Source organism: Dipodomys spectabilis, unplaced genomic scaffold (genome assembly GCF_019054845.1).
Source record: "Dipodomys spectabilis isolate Male_0828 unplaced genomic scaffold, ASM1905484v1 ptg000234l, whole genome shotgun sequence".
NCBI lineage: Eukaryota > Metazoa > Chordata > Mammalia > Rodentia > Heteromyidae > Dipodomys > Dipodomys spectabilis.
Window position 1 is genome coordinate 2,717,121 of NW_024870911.1, and position 12,196 is coordinate 2,729,316.

At 37.1% G+C, this 12,196-nt stretch overlaps 1 protein-coding gene across 1 annotated transcript in view; it reads right to left on the reverse strand.

Annotated features, from left to right (window-relative positions):
• The window catches only part of Nav3 (neuron navigator 3), a 296,229-nt gene that overhangs the window by 81,041 nt on the left and 202,992 nt on the right, over positions 1-12,196 (reverse strand). Inside the window, exons 13-15 of the mRNA XM_042699113.1 lie at positions 4,226-4,355; positions 3,271-3,541; positions 635-1,343 (exon numbers count right to left, since the gene is read on the reverse strand). Of these exons, the coding sequence (XP_042555047.1) occupies positions 635-1,343; positions 3,271-3,541; positions 4,226-4,355 (1,110 nt within the window). The remainder of the gene's footprint in view (positions 1-634; positions 1,344-3,270; positions 3,542-4,225; positions 4,356-12,196) is intronic.

A 12,196-nucleotide genomic window follows, 5' to 3' on the forward strand; every position in this document is an offset into this window, starting at 1 on the left:
AAAACGTAGACCATAGTTTTTACCTTGTATCAAACGTTTGCATGCTTTCAAATTCTGTCAATCAGATCAGACTTTGATGTTCTTTACTATGTCAAGACACGGTGCGGTAGACATCTGTCCAATGGAAGGTCTTATAAGGAAACCATCACCTCTATTCATCACCTTCAACCCATGAAGAGTCAGTAGGATGATGAACATGGGAAATGAATGCCAACAGTCATACAGACTTTAATTGTTTGAGATTTTAGTTATGGGAAGGATGGGTGGAGATGGGTTAAAAGTGTGTGAGCTATTATTTCATGTCATCACTACTGGGGATCTCCACCTGAAGTTTAGTCTCTTACACATACTGTTTGTATCACCAGTGCTGCAGCAATAGCTCAATTGTGTTTGTCGGTTTCTCAATGAAAGCAGTACTCTTTTGCTAGCTACCTCCATGATCAGCTCCACAAAACTGCCAACATTTACACATCCTAAGATATATACAGCTTAGAATCTACATATTCAGTATATATTAAAATGTGTTTAGTATACATATATAAGACATTATATAATATGTCTACATATATATATATATATATATGTATGTATACACATACACATATTTATCCCGTATCATTTTACCTAGCCTTACCTTCGAAATGTAGGGGAAGCAATATCTGGATACTTGGACCCTGGCTGCCTGAGTCCTGGGGTACCACAGGCACTGGCAGAGGTGGGGCTGGATTTGGGGGAACCTGACAAAGATACGCTGTCTGAGTCTGAGGCTGCAACTTTTTCCTTCTCTTTGTCAGTTTGGTTGACAGTGACCGGACTGGAGCGCCCAGAGCCAATCTTCGTGGGTTCTCTCAGTTTTGAAGTGGTGGCACCCGCTGATTTGCTGCTGACGTTGGAGTCGATACTGCTGGTACTGGACCTGTGTCCCCCCCTTCCAGGGATGCCGCTGGTGCTGGATTTGGAAGGACGGGGCAGGCTTCGGTACTGGAGGGTGGTTTTGGAGCTCACATGCATCCCCACATCATCCTGGTTCGGGGAGCCATCCAGGCTGGTTTTCCTCCCTGTATTTGACTTCCCACCAATAGCAGCAGACTTGGGGATTTTACCCAATGTGGCCGACCCGCTCGTAATGGTTGCTCCACTGCTCGTGATCAACGTAGATGACCCGATTCCACTCGCTTTCTTAAATCCAAAAGAGCTGGTGGCAGTGGATCTTGCAATGCCCGAGGGGGGCTTTTTCCCCTCATCGCCACTGCTTTTCCCTGCATCCGAGGGAGACCTCTGTAGGGACGGTGCTTTTAGGGGCGCTTTCCCTTTCTCCGAAGCTTTGGCATCATCTGTCTTTCCTGATCAAGAAGAAAGAAACAAATATGTGCGTCCGAATATTTTGCTGTCATAATAACAGTGTCTAAATCCATGTGAGCGCTTCTTTAAGTGATCATTTTATTTTTATCCAAACAGGCACGCACTCAAACCCATTTAGGGAATGAAGTGAATGCTATAAAAAATTGACTGTCAGAGCAGAGAGGATGTGAGCATCAAGGAGATAAAATGAAAACAAGGTAATTCTGTTATGTGTGGATGTCTTATGTGTTGCAACTCTCCTGCTTTAAAAGGCTACGACTTGTTTAAAAGGCTCCTGGGCACTAGTGGCTCACACCTGTAATCCTAACAACTTGGGAGGCTGAGATCTGAGGATGATGGTTCAAAGCCAGCCCAGGCAGGAAAGTCTGTGTGACTCATATATCCAATTAACCACCAAATGCCAGATATAGAGCTGTGGCTCAAAATGGAAGAACACTAGTTCTGGGCAAAAAAGCTCAATTTCAGGCCCCAATTTCAAGCTCCAAGAGTGGCACAATTTTTTTTTTAAAGGCTACTACCACTTAATCCTGTCAAGTTAAGTAATAGAAAAAAATTCTTCTGAATACTTGTTGGGTAATTATACTTTACATGTCCTGTGATATTCATACTTCAGGTGACACTTTAATCATTTTGTAGTCTTAAAGAGGTTGCAATTTATTAGATTTCTTTCAATATTCTGTATCACAATGTCTAATTCATAAATAGCATCTCAAATGCCCAGCATGTAACCCATTAAATTAGTGTGATTGCTTTTGCCACTCAGAGGTGTTGCTGAAATTCAGTTTCAGAGGTAACAAAAATATTGCAAACTTTTGTAAACAAGTCAGAATAAATGAAGGCTTACTATTTATTCATCAATCTGATCTTATTTCAGCATGTCCTGAAAGGACCAACACCTACTAAGAAATCCACTAGGCCCAAAATATAAGGGTAGAATCTTAAGAATGCCTAGATAATTGCGATTTTGTGGGAGTATATGACGTGAAGAATGCTTAGATTATTATGATTTGTAGGATTCTGGATAAAGTATTTGGAATTCAGATTACAAAGTTGTTTTATAATTAGTAAGGCTGCTAGCATCTATAATCCTAGCTACTTGGGAGCTGGAGATCAGACTAATCATGGTTCAAGGTCACCTCAGGTAAAAATATTTTAGAGATCCTACCTTAATCAATAAAGAGCTGAGTGTAGTGGCAATTACCTATCATTCCTTGTATATATGGGAAATATAGTTAGTAGTATTATGGTTCAGGCCTGTCGGGGAATAAATGAGAGACCCTATTTGGAAAAAATAAAATGCAATGGGCTGGGGAATGACCAAAATAAAGCAACTGCCTGGCATGCACAAGGCCCTGAGTATAAACAATGGTACTACAAATACAAGTGTAAAATATGGAGAAGAATTTGATATAAAAAGAGAGCTGTTAACTGGGTGCCAATGACTTGTGTCTTTAACCATGCCTAATCAGGAAGTTGAGATGTGAGGATTATGGTTCAAACACAGACTGGGAAGGAAAGTCTGTGACACTCTTCTCACCAATTAATCACCAAAAAAGCTATGCATAGACCTGTGGTTCAAGTGGTAGGGTACTAGCATTAAACCAAAAAAAAAAAAAAAAAAAGCTCAGGGCCATGGAAGTGGTGCTGTGACTCAAGTGGTAGAGTGCTCCCATGAGCTGAAGAGCTGAGGGACAGCACCCAGGCCCAGAGTTCAAGACCTACTACTGACAAAAAAAAAAAAAAGTTAAAATAAAAAGCTCAGGGCCAACACCTACAACCTGAATTCAAGCCCTAGGAATGGCTCAAGAGAGAGGGGCTGGGGGAGAGTGAGAGAGTCCTGTCATTTGTGAAAACAAATCTTCAACAATAAGAGTATTTTGCAGAACAGCTACCAAGCAACAGGCCTACCGGGAGTCTTGAGCGCACTTGTACCAGCTTTCTGCCTTGCTGGGGCTCCTCCTTGAGCAGACATGCCTCTTCTCCAGGAACCTGTCTGTGACATGGACAGGGAAGCCTTCTGTCCTGCCTTTTCAGGGTCTTCAGAAAGTACTGAGGATCCTCCTTTCCACTTGCCAGCTCCATCACCATGGCTTTCGAAATCCCCTTCTGTTTTCTTCAGCTCCTCAGGACCATCCCATGGCTCATCTGCTGTGGTGCGTTTCTCTGTATCTGTTTTTAACTGCACAGAAAGATAGTTCAGAAAACTTTATGATGCCCTGGAATGCACTTGCAGAAAACTAGTTAAAATGAAAACCAAAACAGCAGCATTTATACTTCAAAGAGTGCCAGAGAGAATTCTATTTTTATCTATATCTTCATTTAAATGTCATTAATTTTAGACATGTAATTCTCACTTGCACATATTAGAGAATGTCAGGATAAATATGTGCAGAAATACTAATTAAACACCCCAGAAAGAAAGGAATTTTCTGTCATGTACAATAAGGAAAACTAAAACATGATAAAACATAATTATTTAATGTCGATTCTTGACTTGCCATTCACATGAGAACTATTTCAATGTGAAATTAATAAAAAACAACTATTCAAGGCTGAGCAACCAAAATAATTGTTTGATTTTTAAAAAATGCACCAATATCAGAAGGAAAGGAATCGCACCTTTGGCCTTTCTGGTAAGATTATAAAGTAGAAATCTATATCTACATTTATATCTAATTTATCTGTCTCTATCTCCCCATATATATTCTATACACAGAATGGACTGATATGAAAATTCTTGTAGCTGATTAAGCAATTATTTCAGATTAAGGGACTGCATTACAACTGTACAACGGTACTATAAAATAAGCAAGGGGAAGAAACTAGTGGCAGCACTGGAAAAAAGGAAGAGAATAGTCATCACCTGCGCATTCTTCCTGGAAGGGACAGTGATGTTGGAGTATGAGCTGACAGAGGATGTGTTCAGGTCATCAGTACTGATGTTATCCAGGGTGTCACTCAGACCACTGCTCACTGAACTGCTGTCATCCCAGCTAAACGCAAGACATACAACAGCCATGAGACAAACTCAGGTTGTACAAGGCACGCCTCCTATCTGTCCACACAACATTGTTAGGCATCAGGAAGCCATATTTTCTCTTTTGTTTCCTAATCCTAGGATGAAAATGTATGCTTTTTCTACTTTGGGAAAGCTTTATTTATGGAAATTGCATGCCTACCTGCGAATAATGTTACTTTGTATGCAGAAAGAACAGCAATCAAGGTTCCAGGGGAACATGTGTGAAATGAGTAAGAGCACAGAGAAAAATATTGTAGAGTATAAGCAGAATGTAATGTGTCATTTGAGATTGTTTTTCCCCCAAAGAAGCAACCTAAAATCACAGGCATATAAGGCTTAACGCATATAAGAATTCATCCTCGGTCCAAAAAATGCAATAGCTTTGCTTTAATCAGGAACCTGAAAGTCATTCATTATTTTTTCCCACCCTAGCAATTACTTCCAATAAGTCACCCAGCCTAAAATATTGAGGCTTAATTAAGGGGCTCTGTCCTTAAGACTATCTCTCACAATTCTGAATAACACAAACTAGTCTCTTATCTGGTTTTTCCTGTTTTAGTATTTTCCTACTCAATGCAAATTCCCTTCCTAAATCTGGCTGAGAGATCAAAAATTCACATCTGGCCATAATACTACCGAGCCTCTCATGTAAAGCTTTAGATGTGAAAATAAAGTGTACTTGCCACATAGAAAGCACAAGGAAATACATTTATGCTATAAAACAAATATCTAAATTTCTGAACATATTTGTTCTTGACCTAGACAAGAATAAATACAATGGCCTTTATCAATATTCATGTGCAGGCTAGCATGGACACCTTCATTTAGTCAATGTGTTAAAGGATACAGAAATAATGCAGATAGGTAGGGTAAACTAGCAGAGAACAGAGAAAGGGAGCGCTACTGTGCTGCCATAGGCTTTACAACAGTCTTCTTGATCACTGATTGCTTCTCATCTATGATGACTTATTAACTATTTTTCACCTTTGTCAAATCAGGCCATGCACAATAGATATGGTTAATATCTATGGACAAAAGCCAAGTTTCATGAACTGAACATGGAGATGAAAAACTTTCTGCAAATAATCTATAGATTGAGAATATGTATCACGAAACCATAAGGAAAATAGTAGAAAGAAGTGGCAAGCAAGTTGGTATTTTTAGCTATTTTCTAAATTCAAAAAAATAATCATGATGTCTTCAGATCATACCTGAAACCAATCTCTAAAGCAATTATCAAGAAAAACTGAAGTTATTGCTGTAGCATTAATAGCCAAATAATTATTTGGGTATTTTGCTTGAGTTGATGAGCTATATCATAATTAACGAGGATCCTGATAAATGCATATTACTAACTGAAAGAAGTGAATGTAGAAAGTTGACCTGCTCTATGTTTCCAACCTTATAATATTCTGGAAAAAATCAAATCATAAAGACAAAGAATCATTGGGTGACAGCTTTAGGAATGGTTGGTGTGCACAGGTGAAGGACAAAAAAAATCTGCAGTCTAGTTAAACTATTCTCATGACTGTTGTGGCAGATACCTATCTGTATAATAAAGAACACTACTGGAAGCTATGAGTAATCAGAATTTGTCTACAAAGTTAATGACTGAAACAAAGGTTCCATGCTAGTGGAAGGTGTTATTAGAAGAGTGGTTTGGGGTCTAGAATAAGGGGTGACTGGAAATATCTTGTTGGTTAATTCTCCTGTAAATCCAAATATTCTTTATAAAATACAGCTGTTGTTTTTGAAGAAGAAGAGAAAAGCAGGGTTTTCTAGATTGGATTCAGCCTTCTTTAGATTATGCACCAGATCTTCTGACTCACCTTATGCATTATGACTTAGAACTATGGTCTTTCTATCACCATCGCCTTGTATAATAACCTTTCTCTTAGATCCAGTTATCCCTTCTGCATATCTGACTAAACTTCAGTACCTGTATGTCTCTGTTCTATGATCTAATCTGCTAGAAAGACTCTTTATACTTTCTGTTCTCAGGGAGAATTAGGTAGCTCTCTACCACATTGCCATAAAACTACATATCTACTTCTAAGACTGCATTTAACACAAGTATCCCATAAATCTATAAAAATGGAGCTAAGTAGGCCAATAGTCTATCTATTCCCTGAAGTCAGAGCACTTGTGTCACTTCTTAGAAATGAAATGTATAATATTTTTAAATGAAATGTATGTTTAAGTATTGAATAATTTCTTAGATTTTATTGGCATTTAGAAAAAGATATGGCTTGTTCTTAAATAAGGTTTAAGGAATAGCTAAAGAGTAATAGAGAATAATACATACTATATTCAAATAGTGAATTTAGACTGGATGGTAAAAATTCTAATGAGGAATTTTGAAGTGACGAAGTAACGATTGAAGTGACAAAGTAGACACCAATATTTCTAGTAACAATTTTGCCAATTAAATTCCACACAAATAACCTAGGAACCTTCTATGCTGCTGCAACGCTTTATGACTCTTCCACCTAATCTACTTCCACTCCCTCACAGTGAGGAACCTACTCCCTGCGTTTGAATCCTCGGGAGACACAACCAAATTATATACATACTATTATAAGGACTGAATGCTAATAAGTTTAAGTTATTTAACGGCAGGTAATTCTTTGTGTTACATGGAAATCCAATTTTACATGAAAATTATATCCTTCTCATTTCAAAGGAGTGTTTTCATTTAACTTTCCTTTCTCTGGTTTCGAAGTTTTCCTATTTTATATATATTTGGCACCAGCGCTGGGACTTGAATTCAGCACCTGACTTCTGTCCTTGAGCTTTTTTGCTCCTTTATACTATTAACTCCTATATTTGATTATATTATTTATACTATTTGTTCCTTTATACTATTAGCTTCTCTGACCACCTACCCTTCACTTCCACATTCCTACTTTCCTCACTTAATAATCATTCCATAAATTCTATCTATCAGTAACTATGCAGTCTCATTCAGTGTGATAAATAAACTTAGTTTTTCTCCTGAAGAAATCAGCTTTTACTGGAAAGGACAACAATTTAACAATTTAAAATATAAAGTAGTAAGTGTTACTTTAATAGCGGTGAATATAAAATGTATCACTGAATAGAGTTAATATATCCTTGAAGAGTTGCAAATTTCTTCAGGATAGGTTTATTGTAACACTGATTCTAAACTAAAGGACTATATTAGGACTATAAAAGGACTATATTAGAACTATATTAAACATTTCTACCTATAATATTTACTTTTGATTTTACATCTTCTTACAGTGTGAATCACTTGAAATACTTGACATTTATATTTATAGTTATAATATGCTACATGGTGTTAATATTGAAATGCATATCTTAATATTTTCTTTTGAAAATATTAATTCTACTCAGTAAACAAGTTAGATCAAACGCAATAATAAATGCGATTTGAGAAAACATGTTCAATACATTTCTGTGCTAAGAAAACTTGAAGGAACAAATTTTGATTGATGACACAGCCTTCCTAATTTTAAACTTGTGTGACTTTTATCTCTGATGTTGTGGCTTCCAGAAGTCTTCATAACTAAAATGCAATTAATCCTGTTTATTATGGCATATTCAATTAAGTTGAAAAAACTTCAGAGAAAATAGTTTTTAATGAAAAATTTTTTAGCATAATTAGCTCTGAGTAATAGGTCTCAAGTCTCATCAAAAATTCTTCACATCCTTTCATTTTTAATTGCATTAAGATAAACTAAAAATCCTTGAGTATATTCTTCACAAAGGCTAACTCGAGCTCAGTCAAGTTACAGACCAAATTCTGCTAAATTTTCCTTAGCGTTCTATGACATATCCATAACTTATGAGTATGTTCATCCATGTAGCTTGCATTTCTACATTGCATTAGATTATATTTAGAATAAAGCTATTAAAAATTCTTACATAAAGCTTTTTTACGTGGAGATATTTCTTCGTTTAATAATGCCTCTGGGTATCACTGGGGGTTGTCATGTGGGGCTGATAGCAGAAAGTGCAAATTCCTTTCCAAAATTGCTATATAAATTTGCATTCTTAACACAAGAAATAAAAGTTCCAGTCTCCTCAACAGACTTTTCAATACTTCTTTTTTCTTGTAAAAAAAAAAAAAAAGGCAGTTAGCCTTGCACCAATACCTCACACCTGTAATCCTAGCTACTCAGGAGGCTGAGATCTGAGGATCATGGTTCAAAGTCAGCCCACGTAGAAAAATCCCTATGAGACTCCTGTCTCCAATTAACAACTCAAAAACTGAAAGTGTCACTGTGGTTCAAAGTGGTAGAGCATTATCCTTGAGCAAAAGAACTCAGGGACAGTGCTGAGACTCTGAGTTCAAGCCCCCAAACCCATAAAAAAAAGACATTTATAATTTTGATGGGGTCAAATAATTGTGAGTAGTTCCTCAAACAATTAAATATAGAACTTCCATAGACCTAATTCTGCTACATCTAGATGTGTCCATAAGAATCAAGATCAGCATATAATAGAGATAACTGTGTAGTAATAATTGTTATGGAACCATCATTAATAGTCAAATTATCAGCATAGTGGCCCCTCACTGGATGAATGGATAAAGAAAACATAGTCTACATATGCAATGGAAATTTACTTAACAATTAAGAAGAATTAAATTATGTCAGTCGAGGAAAATGGGTAGAATCGGAGATCACCACACTAAGTAAAATAAGCTACCCCCCCCCCCCCACACACACACAGACAAGTATTGCGTATTTTCTCATTTGAGAAAGCTAAAATGCCTACCACTGTATTTCTAGCAGCTAACATAAATCCTTGAACTCAAGAAGTATTCAATCAACAGCAGATTAATAAGCCATTCAGTAATGGCCACCTGCACACTGGACCTTTATCCCTGACAGTAATCACCTAATTGGAGTCTGAATTACCAATCATGAATAGGATATTATGCAGTACATTAGATTTCTAAATTTTATTTCAACTTGTGGCTGAATTCTCTAGACAGCACTTTGGTTCATGGGACAGATCTGGAGTGAGGCTCTAATTCCTTACCCCACCCATTCTCATTTGAGTTCTAAATTGCAGTCTGTATATATTAGTTTCATTTTTAAACACCTCAATTGGATTTAAAATGGTAAAGTATATTCAACACTTTCATATATGATTTAAACACATTTTGCAATCAAGTAAATTATCAATACCAGGATTTAAGACCTAGGAATAGTTTCCAAATATATAGGCTGATATACTAGATGTATTTAGAAACAGTCATATGGTTATATGAAAACAGAAATATACAATTATTTCATTTAATTTGCAAGTATTTATTATTATTAGTGTGTGTGAGTGTGTGTGTGTGGGGGGGGGGGGGTGGGTGTGCTGGTCCTGGGTCTTGAACTCAGGGCCTGGGTGCTCTTCCTGAACTAGTATGCTAAAGTGTAGCACTCTACCAGGTGAGCTACCGCTCCTCTTCCAACTTATTTTTAGTGTTTAATTGGAGAATTTTGCCTGTGATGATTCTGAACTGTGATTCACAGATTTCAGCCTCTTGAGTAGCAGGAATTACAGACATGAGACACTGGCAGCCTGGTACAAAATAAAAATTGTACAGATGCAAAAATCAAACTTCAGTTATCCATGATATCATTCCATACAAATTTCTAGTTATGTTACTTTCTGCAGAGGAAAAATGAGTAATATCTATACAGTAAACTGAAGGCATTATTTAAAACAATCCCATCACATTCTAAGGTGTGTTTTCTCTTCTTTATGTCCCTCATTAAAATAAGAGCTGTATGTCTTTCAAATATAATTTAGACATATAACATGTGCAACAAAAATAGAAGTACTGAACATCAGTGGGGGAAATGTGGAGAATGAGTTTCAGTACCAAAAATGTTAAATTAATTCTTTTTCTCTTGAAACTTAAGTGAATGGAAGCCCACATAGTGATTCATTACACTTTTCCTTTTAACAACAAACATAATACACTTCCTGTCAACCTTGAGCATAACAACCATTGAAGTGTAAATTTAGTATTATTTCAGGGTCACTGATAGAACGCAAGAGAATGTGATTTCAAGGAAGACTTATTCAGTATTTCCCTGGAAAAAATATTTTGTGATCATGAAGAAAAACACAAAGTTATGAAAGAAGATTTTTGAACTGGCAAAACCCAAGTATACAGTAATATTAACAGACAAAAATTTTAGGTTAAATTTTTTTTTGGGGGGTCCAGTTGTGGGGCCTGAATTCTGGGCCTGGGCACTGTCCCTCAGCTCTTCAGCTCAAGGCTACCGCTCTACCACTTGAGCCACAGCACCACTTCCGGCTTTTTTCTTTTTGCTTATGTGGTGCTGACGAATCGAACCCAGGGCCTCAGGCATGCAAGGCAAACGCTCTACCACTGAGCCAACTTCCCAGCCCCTAGGTTAAGTATTTTTAACTTGTAAAATGTGTTATGATTTTTATTGTAGATATTCTGTCTTTCAGCCTATTATTTCTTATTATCTGTCCAATCTGGTAGATTATTTAATCACTGACTTTCTGATACCTCATTTTACTTGTAGTGTGCTTCCATCCCAGTGGTTAATCTTCTCTCAGTCAGAGGACTATGATGGGAAGGTATTTATTCTCTCTATCTCAGTATTTACCTTGATTTTGTCAAATGCAGTTTCTAATGGTTACTGATAAAGTCAATAAATGATTGAATCTCGCATAGTCAAAAATGAAAGCCATCCTTGGTGATTTTCTTACTGGTTCTGATAATCAAGTATGCATGTCATTGTGAGTATGGTAAAAATACAGGAAATGTCAGGAAATTAAAGGAGTGAGGGGGCCCTACTTAGTTTGGATGAAAAAGCTGTTTCTTCACAATGATCATTAAAAATAGATAGGTAAAAGGTAGAGGCAAGACACCCGTGCAATACAGAGGGAAGAACAACTAACAAAAGTGGTCCAGCAAGTTGCAAAACAAAAACCAAGTAATTGAGAGGACTAGTGCTGTGGCCGTGGGCAAGACGGATCATGCTCATTTTAAGATTGAAAGGACAAGCAGGACCACCAACGCTTGCAAGAGTTTATAGGCAGTGGAAACAAACTTGAGCTTCTTACAACAGAAATCAAATAGTTTCATTTTCATCATTTTTATGTTTTATTTATTTTTTTTGGTTGGCTGTAGGGCTTGAACTCTGGGCCTGGGCTCTGTCTCTGAGCTCCTCAGCTCAAGGCAAATGCTCTACCACTTGACCCACCACCGATTTTCTGGTGGTTAATCAAGGCAAATGCTCTACCACTTGAGCCACCACCAGTTTTCTGGTGGTTAATCAAGGCAAATGCTCTATCACTTGAGCCACCACCGGTTTTCTGTTGGTTAAATGCAGATAATAGGGATACAGGTGGATCCATTGCAACAATGAGATGTACAAGTTGTTATGTGGAAAACAAACTTTACAACTTTGGTGGGGAGGAGGGAGGAGGACTGGGTAGGGGGCAGAGGAAGGATGGGAAGTGATGGGCAGGGGAAACAAAGGAGGAGGCTACAATGCTTGATAAGAAATGTACTTATTATCTTGCCCATGTAATTATAACCCCTCTGTACAGTATTTTCACAAAAAAATAAAAATAAAAATAAATTTTGGAAAAATTAGAAAAAAAAAGTCTGAGTTGCTAGGGTCATACTATAGCCATGTGATAAGCTGAAACTAGACAAAGCTTTGTAGGTGATTGTGAGTATTTTCTCACTGTTTTTGCAAGTTGATATGAATTGCTAGTTTATCAAGAGTTGTATTCTTATAAGTTTTCCCATTTATTTTTAGTGCACACTTAGTGCTCCAA